Source organism: Lethenteron reissneri, chromosome 37, assembly GCF_015708825.2.
Source record: "Lethenteron reissneri isolate LAM-NWPU_2019-01 chromosome 37, ASM1570882v1, whole genome shotgun sequence".
Classification (NCBI taxonomy): domain Eukaryota; kingdom Metazoa; phylum Chordata; class Hyperoartia; order Petromyzontiformes; family Petromyzontidae; genus Lethenteron; species Lethenteron reissneri.
Window position 1 is genome coordinate 7,896,015 of NC_083815.1, and position 17,904 is coordinate 7,913,918.

General features: G+C 41.5%; 1 protein-coding gene across 2 annotated transcripts; it reads left to right on the forward strand.

Moving 5' to 3' along the window:
- The first annotated feature begins 470 nt into the window (after nucleotides 1–470).
- On the forward strand, nucleotides 471–15,937 carry TMEM19 (transmembrane protein 19). 2 transcript variants are annotated; one of them, XM_061566478.1, is made up of 8 exons: nucleotides 476–605; nucleotides 2,677–2,794; nucleotides 3,901–4,047; nucleotides 5,158–5,268; nucleotides 7,991–8,128; nucleotides 10,125–10,379; nucleotides 11,216–11,428; nucleotides 12,608–15,937. In XM_061566478.1, the coding sequence occupies exons 3-8, from the start codon at nucleotides 3,963–3,965 to the stop codon at nucleotides 12,769–12,771; spliced, it is 966 nt and encodes a 321-aa protein (XP_061422462.1). In that variant the 5' UTR covers nucleotides 476–605; nucleotides 2,677–2,794; nucleotides 3,901–3,962; the 3' UTR covers nucleotides 12,772–15,937. The 2 variants fall into 2 exon arrangements, with proteins under 2 accessions (XP_061422460.1, XP_061422462.1); XM_061566476.1 differs by lacking the exon at nucleotides 2,677–2,794 and having other exon boundaries at nucleotides 471–605.
- Nucleotides 15,938–17,904: the final 1,967 nt, after the last annotated feature.

A 17,904-nucleotide genomic window follows, 5' to 3' on the forward strand; every position in this document is an offset into this window, starting at 1 on the left:
CATCGAGGTTTGATTCCTGAGCAAGGTATTTGGGTTAATTCTAGATTTGAAGCGTTCGTGACTGCAAGGATTCATATTCTTAGGTTTTTTCGGTAAAGTCACGTAGGTAAAACATCAAAATTAATGAAAATAAAATAAAAAATCACGACGTTGCCTCCGAAACGTCGTGATTTTTGTTTTATTTTGATTAATTTTGATGTTTTACCTATGTGACTTTACCGAAAAAACCTAAGAATATGTATTTGGGTTAATTTACTGAACCATAAGCACCGTGCCAACATTCAAATCAACCGCGGGCAGAGCTAAGGGCCCCCTAAAAACCGAGTTCAAATATCCCACAACGCACAGGCGACAGCGTGCGCGTCGGCGCTCCCGATTGGCGGACGAGGGAACCGCCCCCCCGCCGTTGTCCAATCGTAGGCGCCGTATCATCGGCGACGCGCATCCAGACTGGGGATTTAAAATAGTGCGTCTCTCGTGCTTTGCGCGTTGACATGGCCGCGGGGCTCAGACGGATTTGTTCGCGGCGGCAGTCGTCGTCGACATGGACAGCTTCGTCGCCGTGAGATTATCGGGCGAAAGTTCGTCTCTGCATGCGACGCATTGTGAGGCTTTTGTTGTTGTTGTTTTTGTCCGGCGAGACGATCTCGTCGAAATCGCGGTTATTATAACGATGGCGGAGGAGGAGAGTTTGTGGTGTGTAGAGTGAAGTGGCCCAAGTGGATTGCGAGTGCACACAAGCCCGTTGTGTGTGTGTGCACACATAAATAGCAACAATACTACAATAAATAAACAAACAAACGTGTTACTGTTGACTCTCTACAGATGGAATTGCGAGTTTGTGCGCGTCGAGCGATCTGCTGTTATCGTGAAACGAAACGTGGGTTCTTGGACGGTAATTAAGGATGTAGCGTGGTTTTTATTATTAAATTAATGACGTTTAACTTGAGTTTATTTATTGGAGATCGAAGTGGGGCAGTCGTCCCTTTTGATGGTCGATAAAATAGGGAACCACTTGTTAGCGGGAGTCCTTTTTGGAACTTACTCGTCCCCGTCATAATAATGTGGAATTTCCACCACTGGGTTAGTGTTTGGGGTGGGGTGTCATACAGAAAACACCGCCTTAGCCTAGTTTGAGCTAAGTGTCCATAGTTTATTAACTTTTTTTTATTGTAAATCACCACGAAATCTGTGTACAGTACGATACTTTATAATGCAGTAGCTGCAAGCGTCACACGTGGTTCTGGGTGTTGGCTCTCTTAAGCGAATTAAGCGAAGTTATTTGGTGATGTTGCAGTGGTACCCCGGTACAATTAACAACTACACATTGGTGAAAAGCACCACTGTGTGTGGCCTTTTATATATGCAGTAGTATATAATGGGCAATGGTCCTTTTCCATAGCTCGTGGTTAGAGGCCAAAGAGGTTTAATAAGAGTTGGGGACTGCACCTGATTACATTGGAGCCTGATGAGAAGAAAATGTTAGTTGTATTGCGATTTCGATTTAAAGCTTTCGTGACTGCAGGGATTCATCTTCTTGGTTCTTTCGGTAAAGTCACTTAGAAGGGAAATAATAAAATAATAAAAAGAAACCAATAAAATGTTTACGTTTCGGCCGTCCTGCTTGCGTTGTGGCCGAAACTTCGTGAGAATTATTTTATTATGTTTCATTTGTATTCTTTTATTACTTCCCTTCTACGTGACTTTACCGAAAGAACCAAGAAGATGTATTGCGATTATCAGTTTTTAAAAAAGCACGATTAGTTACCAAATACTAAGTATAAAGGTTGTTTTGTGTGCGTCAGCCCGGAGCGTGAAGGAGTAAAAGTCGTATCTAGAATTATCGATGACAATGTTGGCACTTTTGTTACCTGTCTGTATGTGAGACGAACCCACATTTTTTTGTGTGCCACACATGGCCGCGGAAAACGATGATTTTGGCGTAATTGAAAAATAAAGATTATAATGAGGCTTTGACGACCAACAATTAGTTTGACAATACTTCATAATATTGGGTTGGAGCGTCCTGCAGGTATAATGGCAATTCTTTAAATACTCGCAAGTTGTCACGTGGACAAATACTCCAGTTGATTTAGTGGATAGAGCATTTTAATTATTGTACAGCGATGTTATGTAGTGTATAATACATGTTGAGTTATAGGTTCATGTTAGCGAGTTTATAGTCAAATTATATTGGAGTATATAACAAAAAATTGAGACTGCGTGTCAGACTCGCAACATTCTCTTTATATAATTTGCAATGTCTCCTTTTTTATTCTTAAAAGTTATGTTCGTACATACCCATAACGTTATTTTAACGATACATATTTGTTTAATGTACATAAGTATAGTGTGCTCTTCAAGCTGCAACATAAATTCATTGTAAACCACTGTCAATTAATATTGTACTGGAATGTATTCACAGCTGAATACATTACAACACATTATTGATTTGAACAGTTTGCCAAATTCCATTAACCACTTGATCTTTTGAGTCCAAGGGATGTACTCAACCCCGGCATAGTAATGTGTAAACACACCTCTGCCTCAACACTGCAAAGTGGAAACGGATGAGCAGCACCGCACGGCTGTGCTGTTTTTTGAGTTGTGTTTCTATCTTGAAAAAAACACAGTCCGCCTGCAATAACATACACTTACTTGTGTGCTGGTATCAAGTGTCACTTGTCAGGTGAGATTTCAGAGGGATTACAGGAATCTCACATCGCACGGAATTGATACGACTTTGCCGAACGCCACGAGCTATGATTTAATGCAGTGCTTCACAACGTTTTTGGTATGATGGCCCCCAATCAAGAGCACTTACTGAGCTCACAATACACAAGGCCACGCCTTTAGTCAATGTGGCGTTTTAGACCTTTATTGTATGCTGTGTATTCTTGGAACCGCTATGTGGCGCTGACGTTCGTGCAAGTCGTGAATATCATCGGACCATATGTAACACTACGCTGGTCAGTGAGAAGGTGGGAACCAGATTGAGTATAGAAAGTAACGTACAGCAATTTGATCCTTCTGCTCAGCATTCTGTCCAGCATTGCAGCACCACGGTCTAAAGCCTATAACACCTTTCATGCAATGGTGGTCGCCCATACACGCGCTATCAAAGCTAAACCTTTAACTTCGCTTTCAAAATTATAATGAGATTGGGTAAATTGTGGGTGTTTTGGTGATAGACTGTCTGCCTAATACTGGACTGTGATCATAACTCATTGCTTTCATCCTGCGGTGGATTTATGAAGGGTAATAAGTGTAAACACACTGTAATGCTATTGGTGGTGCATTGTTAACAGTAATTAGAGCATTACATGAGTGAATTCAGTGGATTAGTGTATTTTTTACCCAGTGACCTAAGTTCAAGGTCTGGTAAGTCAAAACTGAACTGATTCCTGGACCTCTGCCCCCCTTTACAAACTTGCACTGACCAGCGTGGTGAAGTATGTTCAAACAACCATCTTGACCCACACAGCACGGGGAAGCCATCATCCAGCAGTGGATTCACAGAGGGCAGTCTGATTTTTCATGTTTTTAATCTTCTGTACTTGCAAACATGTAGATGTTGGCATGCAGCAATTTGGTGGAAACCCACTCGGGTATAGTGGTATGAGACAAATTAACCAACATGTAGGGATCCCCACTATCCAGATGTAATGATTGATTGTCGGATAACTCTGTTGCAGTACCACATATTTTTTGTTTATGAACATGCAAAGATGTAAAATGCACACACGGCATCAACATTAAAGTGCGCAGGCTGAACACCTTAAATAATTAGATTTGCGGTAGAATGTTACGTGGTGTATAATTGCAAGTAATAGTCTTGCAGGTTTTATAAAAAAAATATTTGATATTTTATTGCCCATTTAAAGTGTTTCTTGCACACAGGTTTTGAGCTCAAGAGCGCATGGTTGCTGCATCAGGAGACGTGGATCGAGCTGTTGATCATAATGTTCAACGTGGTCATCTTGTGCTCCCTCATCTCCATATCCCTCACCTTCTGGGTTTTCTCACTCATGCTCAACTATCACTATGGTAAGGAATGGGCTTTAGCCTTTATAACTGGACAGAGGGATTGTTCAACATCAATATTTTGTGACTATAAACCTCATCTTCTTGGTTCTTTCGGTAAAGTCACGTAGAAGGGAAATAATAAAATAATAAAAATAAAACATAATAAAATAATTCTCACGACGTTTCGGCCACAACGCAAGCAGCCATCCTCAGGTGAAGAACAGGTCATTCAGACGCTGTCTTCCCCGACAGACCTGTTCTTCACCTGAGGACGGCTGCTTGCGTTGTGGCCGAAGCGTCGTGAGAATTATTTTATTATGTTTTATTTGTATTATTTTATTATTTCCCTTCTACGTGACTTTACCGAAGGAACCAAGAAGATGAATCCCTGCAGTCACGAAAGCTTTAAATCGAAACTATAAACCTCGTTTGCTGCTTTCAGTTAAAATATTCTGTGGGTTTCTTGCATTTTGTTATTTGGCTCCTTGAATTTGTTGCCAACAAAGACATTTGGAATGGCTTGATAAGAAGTAAATTAATCCACCTTTTCAAAAGTAGGATACACAATTGGCAAAAATAATGAAATTGCAGAACAGAGGTTATTTTAGAAACCTTTGTGTGCACCCTATTAAAATGTGTTCAATTTATTATTCCTTATACCACTTAAGAATTGTTATCTTTCACAATTTTCTGGAAAATATATTTTCTTACGTAATTAATGAGTAGAACCTGTAGACATTGTATGCTTTTTTGTTCAATATATTTTTTTACATTGTCTGCTTCTGTGTGTAATGTAATAATGCGAGTTAATTAACATTTTCCCACCAATATTTTTCATAATAATGACCATGTGTATATCGCTGTAATCTGGTTGTGTATTTTGCAATTCCAATAAAGAGTGAATTCAAAGGACCAGAAATGATTAATTTGATAGTGAATGCAACATTTTGTGTCCCTTTATCTTCCACATGCAATGAACCTGATAGCAGAATATTAAACACGTCTGAAAAATGTTCTTGGTGTGTAATCGTTATTCCCAATATTTCAGTGACAACATGCTTCACACTTTTTAATAAATGAAACCGCATTTGGGGTGCCTCAGCGTGTGAACTTCACTGAACTGTGACGCAGGAACTTTGACTGTGTCTCCTTGGCGCTGGTTGCTCTCTGTGGTCATCCCATTATTCATCACTTACCGAGGGCTGCAAAAGAAAAGTCTGGATCGAAGCGGTGCCTTGGCAGGTAAACTGCACTGCGTCTTGTCGGCACTGAAATACAAGAGTGGAAACGGATATTGTGACACATTGAGTATGACCCATTGTATACCTGTCACTTTTTGCATTCGTGCATTTTCTCTCTTGGGCTTCATTTTATTCCCATCGGCAATTTTAAGTGTATCGTGAATGCAGCTGAATTTACAACTGGAATACAATACAGTTATACGTTCAGCTGCATTTGCAGAAAAAAACACCTTTCATAACATATCCCTCACACGTGAAAATGGTGTGTTTTATTATTTTTGCTTTATTTTGAACAAAATGCATGCGAGTCATGAAGTATAGAAAAATTCCACCCAATGGTATCGAAACGTACACCTGCCTCTGTGTGTTACCTTGCGTTTTGGGGGAAGGGGTGAGTGGTGGCAAAGTTGTGTTTATAAAAAAAACACTCGAATGATTCTTGCGATGATTGAAAATATGCTATATGCTGTCGTGTTTATGCTTCACGTTTGTTTGCGAATCGGTTAGCACATTTGTTTCGCGATGAAGTTTTAATTGACAGTTATCGTTTAAATCTTGCTGTTTAATAGTTTTCCTAAAAAGGTATTTTCCTTAATTGTGGTGTTACGTTTTTAGTGGTGATCCGTTTCCCTTTCATATTATTTTCAGATGAAATGCATGGTTTGAATCGTATTGTGCAATAATTGTTTAATTTTTCATGAAATATCTTTTATTTTAGGGTAAGCATGAATGCAATTTTTGTAACTTATAATAGATTTTTGGATCGGGTCTCTTTATCCGAGTACAATGCCCACCTCTGCGTCGTACATCCTCCTCCACCCGACAGTAAAATATATAAAGTCACGTGAACAAACATGCCAATTTACTATTGGCACGTGAATAAACTTTAATTAATTTGTCTGTGTCAGCTGGAGGACGGTGTCACATTGGCATTTTACTTTAGCAATCTTACAAAAAAATGATGAATCGTCAAACAATTAATATTTTTACACATTTAAAAAAAATATTTTAAAATTTTTCTTCTTAGGATCTGCAAGCAGCATGAAATCTAAAAATACTTTTTCATGTGCCCAAGTGTTTCTCTGCTGACAGCCAACGAATGGAAATAAAAACCAAGTGAAATACGCAGTGACAGTTGTGTCAGAGTAGCTCTACAACTTGGATAGAAATGCCAAAAGTTATCCCCTTCTGGCTTTCCTCAAATAATTGCATCTCCTTAGGAAGAGTTTTCCCCTAGAGGGCAGTGCCTCTCAACCAATTCACCTTTTCAGCTTGTGCCGCCGGAAAACAGATTGTTTGTCAGTCACAATCAATACAGTTGAACCAAACTACTCGGAATGGTCAATGTGGCTGTGTTAGCCCCCCAACCTATGGCGTGATCTAGCAGTCTGTAAACCAAGGCTTGGGTTTTGTAAGCCGGCAATTCATTATGGAAGACGAACTGTAATTAGAAATTCATGAAAATGTCAATGTAATGTCTGCTGCAGGGAAAATGGATGCTACCGTATTCTTGTTTCATGATTATGGTCATGCAGCTACTAATTTGCAGCTGCGTTCTGAGTTTAGTGAACACATTAAAATGCATTTTTGAAAAGCTGTTTTAATTTCGTGCACCACAGATAAGGTAGCACAATAATTAATTTGAATGAAGAGAATAAATTGAGAATTTTCTACAGTTCACAAAGCAGTAATTTATACCCAAGGGGGAATATTTTTCTTATGTGTTTTGTTTGGTGGGTAATACTTAATGGAATTGCTTTTCCAGTCAATTATCAACATTATTTCATCCCAAGATGAAGCAAATATAATATCTGAATATAAATTGTTAGCCGCTTATTCACCGTCTAGTATGCAAATTATGTTTTAATAGGATGAGAAATAAATACATTTAGTTTGCAGGTTATTCATTACAATAAATACAATTATAATACTGTTCTTAGAATGTCGACTTGTCTAATGCGATGTAGTTTGGGCATTCACTTTCATTACAACTTTCCAGTGCGCTAATTTTACTTAGGGACCTATTAACAAACTGCGTTTAATATGACTAAACCTTTTTCGATTTAAAGCTTTCGTGACTGCAGGGATTCATCTTCTTCGTTGAAAGACAGCATCCGAATGGTGTTCATTCGGACGCTGTCTTTCCGACAGCCCTGTTCTTCACCTGAGGACGGCTGCTTGCGTTGTGGCCGAAACGTTGTGAGAATAGTTTTTTATTATGTTTTATTTTTATTCTTTTATTATTTCCCTTCTACTTGACTTTACCCGAAAGAACCAAGGAGATGAATCCCTGCAGTCACGAAAGCTTTAAATCGAAATTGAATGTATAATTTCATGTTCTTGTTTTTTATCTAAATGTAATTTGTCCTGTGGGTGTTTTGGAGTTGTTCCCAAAGCAGTAATGAACAATAACGATGACCGCTTTACTGCAATATGATTTATCCCTGGGCATTTTGAGGAATTGTCGTTATTACGGGTAGTGATTTTTATCGAGAATAGATGTCTCTATGGTCCATTTTACTGTATTTTGTCTTTTTCATTTGCTCTGTTTCACTTGTAATATTTTGTTCACACTTAAACTAAACGTACAATGAATCATATATGCATACCGTTTGCATGTATTTAGAAAAAAATATTTTCAAATGCTGAGTTTGATGCATTGTAATGCCTTATCGAGACTTTTTGTTCAGAATGCCCATTAAATTGGTGTCTCTTGTCCACAGCACTGATTGTCGGGTTTGTGTTAACATCTTCAAACTACTGCTTCTTTGCATCAATGCTGGTGTTTTATATGACCTCCTCATGGCTCACTAAGTGGAAGGGCGAGATAAAGAAACGGCTGGATCCTGAGTATAGAGAAGGTGAGTACACTAAGTTGATGGAGCAAATAAAACTGTAGCTGTTGCTCTAGAGGCTAAACTTAGAACGGTGACAAACATACGCAGTTACCCGTGGCAGGGCTGTTCCGAGACTCAATTCAGAACCAGTGATCCCTAGCGGGTCTAAAGAAATCCCCTTTGGCATATGTGGCCAATAAGCTGCACTACCAGTGTACAAACAGCAAATGATTTGTGGCTTTGCTTGTGGAATGTTAAAACATGTTACAGGGCACTCCGCTGATTCTCTGGGGCATAGGAACCGCAGTAACCTCAAGATAAATCTTTGTTCGGGTTTACAGAGAGTAAATGTTATTAATTACAGAAGACGCGGTTAAATGATTGTTATAGACTTTGGCACGTTCATTGCCATAACATACTGGGGGTTGCTTGAACCAGCTGTGTACATTTTAGCTGCAGAGATTTTCCTAAACACAAAAATACCCGGCACTTTTTCTTGCCCTTTGTGATGGGACAATACATACTGTGCCTCAAGGAAAGTTTGTTCCTGTTTCATTTTACTTGCCAGATTTTGGGAACCACAATGTTTAAATGTCAGCTTTTAACTGCAGGAGGATAACCATCAAATCATGTCGACCGGAATTGTCCTTTGTGGTCTAAAGCAGTTTGGTCTCCACTCCTTTTTAAAAATCAATGCTAATTTAATATGGCATAGGCAAGTTAATTCACAGATTTCTTAGTGCATTGCTCCTTCCTTAATAGTGCGAACTTGGCAGCAGATGGTAATAAAACATCGCTTTTAAATCGCAAGCATTCGTAACTGGAATTTCATTGGCTTGTTATACAGCTTGGACATTTTTGATTTGCCATTCAGGTACTATATCTTGCTGTGAGTTGGAAGAAGTAAAACAAATGTGCATGCTCTTCAATTATACAACTTTCAGACACATCGGGGTAATTATTTGAGCGAATGCTGCACAAAACTTTTGTTGCTGTGTTTGTTTCTTTTTAGGACATTTTTATTTGACCATTGCATCGCGAAAATAGTTTTCCTCTGCATGCTCATGCTGGTGATTGAAATTGTATTGATATAAAATATGAAATTGCATTTGATCTTTATTTTTGTTCTACCCATTGTGTTTTTGGAATATGCTAATAACTATTCCATGTAGGAATACAATGTTCATGAATATTTTCTGCCAATAAAAAAATGTTTCTGCCCTTAAGAATATGAAATAATGCGATCACGTTTAATTTGGTGACTCCTAAATGAGCAAAAGGGCATTTGTGCCTTTGGGCGTATATTTATATATATTGCACAACAAATGTGTGTTTATGTCCACATGTCCATGGAATGACAGTGGTTAGCGTATTGTGCTACAAACCCTTTAACATGCGATTGGTTTCCCGGCCATGGCTAGCATCTCGCAAATTGTATCAGAGCATTTTCTGAGCCTTCCCGAAGCCGATTCAGCCTTAAAGGAATACCTGATGGAGTGTGTAAACAGCACTGGCGAGACGAAAGGTGGCTGGGTGTGGTGATATTCACACCACCACATCTTGTGGTGGTGTGACTACAAGATCTTGTGGTGAGGGGCGCCATGGTGGCGAGATGTTAACTACCTCTCTTGGTATACAGGAGGTCGTGGGTTCGATCCCGACCCTGATGCCTGCTATATATTTTGAGTTTGCACATTCTCCCTGTGGTTGCGTGGATTATTCTCCGGGTCTAGTTTTTCCCTCAACATTTTCAGTATTTGGCTGCTATAAATGTCCACGTGATAAGGCACTTCGTTGAGCCATGATTTGTGGCCAGGTCGCTTCTGAAAAGAGCTATAATGTAAAGCTCAGTGGGCCTTACCTGGTAAAATAAAAAAATAGTATCTTTTGCCACGTCGGCCCTAATAGGTGCTAGCTAACATTGTTTTGCCCCGACAGTCTATAAAGCCTACGCAGGGGGAAATCTCAGTTTTTTTGTGTGCACATGCAACCACATGCCTACGCTGCTGTTCCTCTGCAGGCGGACAACGCAACTGGGTTCAGGTGTTCTGCAACGGCGGCGTTCCCACCGAACTGGCGCTGCTCTATGTGATCGAGGTTGGGCCGGGGCAGCTGCCCATTGACTTCTCGTCGCACTACTCTGCCTCGTGGCTCTGCCTCGCACTTCTGGGGGCCCTCGCTTGTAGCTGCGGCGATACGTGGGCCTCCGAAGTAGGGCCGATTCTGGCTCGCTCGTCGCCGCGCCTTGTCACCACGGGCTGCAAGGTGCCCCCTGGTGAGTGTGCCGGGTCCGCAACCCCTTTCCCGAGTGACTGGTTGACTCTATTTACCAGTAACTGTACAGCACTCTTAATGCCCCATGTTAGACCTGGCTCGGTTGTGAATTCAGTTCTGTATCATTTGATTGCAAGTCTTTTCTTCTTGTTGAGGTTCATTGTCCAATACTATAAATATATTTTATTTACAGCCCTTTTGTCAATCCACTGCTGGATGAGGGCTGTTCTAGTCCACGTGGCTTATGGGGTTATTGGACTGTGGTTCATCATGCTGGTCAGTGTGAGTTGGCGATGGGAGGGAGCGTGAATGTCGGAGCATAGAAGTACAGTAATGTATGTTATTGCACTCTGCCCACTGCTGTCCACCTCGGCCCAATGTACGCCATGATATACTGTCCCCTTTTTCGCGAGTACCTGTGAACATCTTGTTCTTTTGTATAGCAAGTTCTGTACTCTGCGTCAACGTCACTGCTTCCCCGCCTCTCCAGCAACCCACACCACATGAATGTTTGGACTTTGTAATTGTTGGAGCAGCAGCACAGTGGTTGCAACACAGTGGCGAGTTCGATTCCTGGCAACGGCTAACATCGGTGGCGTTCTATTTTAACTGGTCTTGGGCACCTTTATCGCCAACCTGCACTGACCAGCGTGATGAAGCGTGGTCACAACCCCTGCGACTTGCACACTGTTAAATAAGGCTCCACCTCCGACGAGCAAGTTTGGCTATTTAAAGTGCGAAATAAGTTTATAGCCCTCGCCCAGCAGTGAATGGATAAAAGGGCTGTACATGTACAATCGCTGCATCCACGTGATGACCGTGCACCTTCCCACGCAGGCACCAACGGCGGTGTGACAGTGGTGGGGTTACTCGCCAGCCTGTGCGGTGGACTGTTGGTGGGGCTTGCCTTCTTTGTGACGCTCACTGCCTTGAGCTCGCGAGAGCTCGACCGCGTGCCCTCCCAGTGGCCGCTCATCGTCTACGGTGGTGTGGCCGGTCTCCTGGGATCCCTGATCGACTCGTATCTCGGCGCCTCCATGCAGTACTCGGGTAGGTGTGCGTTTCCAATCGGGCTCCCGTACTGTCCTCCCCGTTGCCGTGCGCAGTTTACTTTGACGAGCGGTAGTGCATCTCCGAGGCGGCCGAATGGCTCGGAGTTCAGAGCGCTGAGCTGGTTCTGCTGAGATCTTGGGTTCGAATTTAGGAAGCCGCCTTTAATTAAAGTGGGTTCTCAAGTGTAGTGATTTTATGGTCTCTCACCCTGATCACCAGTGACTGGACACAAAAATACTGAATTTGCCAAAATTTCAGCTCGTGTAAAAGTATCCACCATTGTACGGACTAAAGCTCACTTGAAAGGATTGCAGAGGTAGCCTTGTGATATCCGCTTCTATGGTCTACAACACAAATGGTTGCACTGCTCTGTGAGACATCCAAATGGATGCTTTGTCTCATTGTATGACAAGCGATGGCACAGTCAGAATCAAATGGGTTAAAAGATAAAAAGAGTGGCAGTGGATCTCAAAGTGCTTGGACCAAAGGAGCTTGCACTGCTGAAGGTGAATACATTGTTTGGCGCGGCTTGAAAAGACGTAGATGCTCCTGTGACTCGCCAGGAAAGCCTTTTATACTTCTCTCCGGTGCTGTCAGCAACAGAGTTCACTTTTCAGCCTTTGCCAAAGAGGGGGAGGTGTTGATCTCCTCACCTTGTACGTAGCTGGGATGGTATTGACATGGGAGGCAGTCTTTGAAGTGTAGTTTGGAGAGGCCATGGTTTTTCACTTTGGCAGTGTTTGTGCTTTTTAGCTGCTATGCCACTTATAGCAAAGATGTGTGATTGAAGGTCATGATGGTCTTTTTGTAGTGCATATTTGTGTGTGTGCGCTTGCACATCATAACCAAGACGCTTCTTAAAGTGGTTTTACAAAACATTTCAACGCCATAAAAGTATACAACTGTAACAAACTTTCTTCTGCAAAGTCTCTCTGCTGTCCGTGAATTCATTTATTTCCCTCCAGTTCTTTTGCTGCCTTGCTTTATCCACGTCTCCTTTCTGCCCTACTATTATTTATTACGCATCGACTCGTATGCAACAGAGGCTTACGACGAATCGCCCTTTCAGCTTTGTGACGTGTGATCAAACCCTATCGAGTCGTGACGGTGCAACCGATTTTAAAATCGATTTGTGTCGCTAAGACTCGGCAGTAAAACGTGTACATGTCTGTGCAGGATACGATGAGCACCGCGGCGTCGTGGTCAATGTGCCGTCAACACAAAGCAAGCACATCTCTGGAAGACCAATCTTGGACAACAATGGTGTGAACCTCATTTCTGCTGTTATAGTTGCTCTCATGTTTCCAGGATTTGCGTGGGCATTCTGGCCCCGCCGCTAAACAATCCGTTGGCGTGACGAACACTTGAAGGACTGTAATGGTGCGAGGGGTATACAGTCAGCAGAGCTTTGAGGATGAAGATGCTTACAAAATAGCTGCACCACCAACCTATTGTTAGTCAATTCAAATGTGTACCAATCGCATTGTGATTTTGTGTTAGAAGTCTCTGATTTGTACCTTTCATATCCTAGTACAATTCTAAGTCAAGTTTGTGGCCTTTGCAAGTGGTTGACCACCCGTTGTACCAAGTCAAACCATTTGGTTATAGATACTCTCAAGTAGAGAGGGGTGGATTAACAGACATTTAAAGTGAATTTGCTATAAATAAGTAACTGCATTTGCAGGATCGGTTGTAACAAAGATTGAATTAGAAGCCAATCGAACTGCTCACACTATATGGAGCGTTTCAATATTATAACCTCTAGTGTCAATGTACCTGTTATAAGCATATACTGATGGAGTATTGAAATACTCCTGATACATGGTAGGTGCAGCTTTTTAAAGCTTATTTTTCTCAACATTCCAAATGCCCCTTATAATACATAATTTTTAAGGATCTGTAATTTTAAGCCAAATAATAATTAATAATTTCATTTATATGGCGCTTTTCAGCAGCGTGGTACCGACAGATTTGCCTCCGGAGCTGACATGACCATGTGTGTGATTTATCTTTTTCAAAGACCACTCTGTCAACTTCAGTTTTCACTATACAGTATTTGTGTCAGCATTTGGACCTAAATTCTTGATAAAAAAAACCTTGGGCAACAATAAATTGGTGTGTCTTTACAGCAGCTCAGCCACACTATTCCAGAGACGACTTGCGATTTGAATTAAGGTAGATGCCACTTTATATTTATACATTTTTCACAGCATACAATTGGGAAAAAACAATCCTTTGCGTATAGTGATGTGGAAATTTTGAAACGTTATCATGGCTTAACATTTCTTGGAGGGCCATTTCTTGTACATTACACGTCAGCTGATTGTAAATGGCCATTGCCAGGTATGGTTCTTACGCGTGAATCTCGTGCATGGCAGATGGGCCAGTTCCGACTGCAAGCCATTGTAGGTTGCTTTGTGAATTAACGGCAAGCAGTTTCTAACTGCTGCCTCCGAAACGCCTCTCCTCTGCTTCGCACTCCAAGGTGTACGGCACTTAATAACTTCGTTACCAACTTACCATTACTACCACTGCCACCTCTGACACTTTTTGCATTTACTAATTTTTACCGCATGTATCCTTGTCCTTAAAAAAATAATAAGGCAATGGTGGTTCAGCTATTTGGTAAATATTTTGAGTGAACCATCTCTTTGCAGAATAGCTTGTAGAGGACAAAGTCAAGCTCGGGGAACAAGGCCTGTACAATACTGAGGATGTTGGCCGCTGTTAGAGATCCTTGAGTTGTTGGTGATTTGTTACGGAGCTCTGGGAGGGCTTTAAGACTTAGGTCTGTATCTAAAGTAAGTCATGTCATTTATCATGAAACTATTATGATGGATGGGGGCAGAAATAGCTGTTTTCACGTACAAATGCAGTGGAAATATCTAAACATTATTGACGAGGTATAGAGGGAACGGCAATGTCGAATATATATTCCTCGTTGAACACTAATTCTTACCTATTTGGCCTTGACAATCTAACTGATTTTTTCCCTCCAGTAGTAAAGATGCTTCTTTCATCTCGGTGATATATTTGCTTTAGCTTTTGCGTGTAATCCAAATTTCTCACGGAGCTTAGTTCTTCCCATGAGTGGCACCATTCACAACGTGGATAAAATAACATACAGCCCTTTGCCAATCCACTGCTGAATGATGAAGGCCTTCTGCCGTCCAGTCGCCGGGTTAATGCTGCAGTGCGCCAATCGCTGCCACTACTCCCCATGGATAAAATAAGTTCATGACAAAGCAGAATATTGTTATTGAGTAGCAAAGTGTTTATATTGAAGTCCAGTTAATTCTGCTTTGCGTGCACAAGAAAGGATGTTATTTATTTTTTCGTGTGCATTAAATAGAGTTACTGCGTCTGCAGCAATTAAATATATGAAAGTGTTTATCAAAAAATGCTGTTTAAACAGATAATACGTTTCTTTGGACTTTAAGTCTGGTTTGCACATTGATATAAAGTTGTTTTAATATACTTTCATTGCGTTTACATGCACTATGCAGAAATGCAATCGTTTTTTGTACTTGGATTTACACATGATTGCAAATGTTGGTTGGTAGAGACCAACATAATTCCTATTTTCAGGCTTAAATACAGTTTTTTAGGCTTGCTCAAAATTACGTTGATTATCGTCAGGGCATTATCATCGAATGCCTTGCAGGGTTTCCCTGAGGGAGTATGCATGGTGCGTCGTGGACTGCTAGAGGTGCATTTTATTGAGCGACAGGGCCCCCCTTGTGCTTTTCAGGGAATTATGGCAAAGGCCGACAGTGCACATAGAAGATAATTGTCATTTTCTCTTGAGAAAACGTATTCCTCACTACAATAAAGGAGCATTTTCTTCTGAATCAAATGATGTTGGTTAGAGTTCACTTTTCTTGAGCTTGTTCTCTTAGTTGGAACCTTTCCTGGCATACTTTATTTGTTTCATGCATTAGGCCGCATTCTTGTTAACCATTCGAAGTGTTTTTTTTCTGTATTGCATATGGCTTGGATTTAAATCCTTTTGAATGGGGAAAAAATTATTGGGGCACAATGTGACCGATAAAGATGAATCTTATCAAGCTCTACAAAGTACACCGCTCCCTCTTGTTCATGCCATGGCTGATGCATATTGCAGTCTTCCAGTGTCGTAACGAGGCTGTAACCGTTTCGTTTTGCACTCTGCTGCACATACACACGGTACGTTCACTTAATCTTGAACTGGGTCATGCACCAAATTTCGAGCACGTGCCCCATACGGATTTCAAATGTTTTTTATTTGTTCACAATGGGATTGTGCACGCTCTCACTTTTTTATGCTTGTGTGCATTTGCTCAAAGCCATATTATTAAACGTTGGACTTGTTTTATTTGGCAACATGGATGCAGAAACCACGCACATTGATTTTACGTTTGCTTGTCAATCTTAAGTAAATATGCTTTTACGTAAAAACTGGAGACTGCTACTTCGATGAATGTCTTGACGAAAAATGTTATGTTTGAATAAAAATAAACTGCACTGATAAAAAAAAGAATCGACTTTGTTTATTTGAATCGAGATGCCTATTAAAATGAGTTACAAATACTTTAAAGGCAGTTTATTTTTTTATTTGTGATTGGCACATTTTACTATGGTAAATTTGCACCAATTCAGCAGTTCAGAACCAGGATCAGAATATCTATCCTAGAGAAATCTGATGAGCTATGAAACTCTTTTTCACAGATGCCCAGCAGTTCACATCCAGGAGGCAGATGCTACATGTTTATCTTTCCACGATCACTGGCATTTTGGCACTGCCAGCCTGCTAGGAAGGGGTCAAGTTCTGACCCTGAAATAGAAACAGGGCCTCAGTCTGTGGTACCAATGCTTCATCAGGCATGATGCCCTGGGCTCAGGCAGGTAGCCTGAATCTTGGTAATAAAAGGCAGCGATAATGCACTGTATAAGGCTTTTTGACCATGGTGATGTTGCACACTTCTACAAAATGTTATTGAGTGTGACATCGTTTTGTTGCCGAGAAGGTAACGTTATTGCGAATTAAATACTTGCGGGAACAAACGTATGTTCACGATTTTTCTTGTTAGAACGTTTTCCAAATGTGCCCGTTAACACTGACGCAGTTGGGAAGTTGAACCCCTGCGTGACATGGAGCATGTTCCTCACTTCAGCACCGGCCCTGCTACTGGATCTCGCGTGGACCCAGCTCGGTGTGTAGCACAGATCAATACGTGAGTCCAGGGACCCCAGGCCTTCATGGGATCATCGATTTGACTCTGTATAGTTGCCATGGAAATGCCTATTCTTGAGCCCAGCCACTTTTTTTTTTATTTCACCACGTAAGGCGCACTGAGCTATATACAGCTCTTTCAGAAGCGACCTGGCCACAAATGATCGCTCAATGAAGTGGCTTATGTGGAAATGTATAGGAGCCAAATACTTTAAACGCGTGTTGGTTCTAAATATGGAGGGAAAAACCGGAGGACCCGGAGATTAATCCATACGACCATGGGGTGAGACCTGAAAATTCCAAATATACATGCGTTGGGGTCGGGATCAAAGATTCCACCCGTATAGCCTTAGACTGTAGGGACAAGCACTGTTAGTGAGAACCTATGAAGACCAGAACGGTACACGAGGTGGTGGGTGGCCAGCACCACGCCTGGCCGCCTTTGTCTCCTCAGTGGCAATGTTTACACACCGCACCAGGTACTCATTTGAGGCTGAGTCGACCTAGGTGAGGCCCTGGACCAGTTCAAATAACCGTCACTGGTGTTGGCTGTGAGCGAGAATCGAACCCGGGTCGCCAGGTTCGTAATGTCGCACGCTAACTGGGATTGAACCCACGGCCTCCTGCATACCGGGCGAGGGAGTTAACATTTCGCCACCTTGGCCCCACTGCGTGTCTAAGCACCAGGCCAGCACGGTTTCCACTGGCCATCGAATGATACGTCGACGGAACTCGTGCAAGAAGTTGATGTTGGCTGAGTACATATGCAGTGGTGATAGCACAAAATAGGAAACCTGGACATTTAAATACAAAAGTTACAGGTCTCACTTCTGGAATAATAATTCGGTGTCCTGAATAAACACAATGTTGTGGGGTTTGCTTCATTGTGTGTGTTGTACATGCATCTGCACACGTTAAAACCATAGTCTCAAGCTGTAGTGATTTTTTGTATGTTTGCAGTGATTTTGCTTATGACGATGTTTTTATAAATGTTGCTTCATGTATTACAGGCTGAAACACTGGGTAAGTAAGGTTGTATATATTGTCTTATTTGTTCAATCATGACGATTTTGCACAATGTATGTGCAGCAGCCCAAGATTGGTTGGGTGAGGTCATATGGGTCACGTAAATTGTCAAACCATAGGCCGAGCAGGCACATTTCCTTGCATAAATGTTCCGAGTTAAAATTTCTTCTTGGGCAGATCTGTCCAGATAAGAGGGGAGGGTGGCCTTGCCAGCCTTGGGCCTTTCCAGCCTACA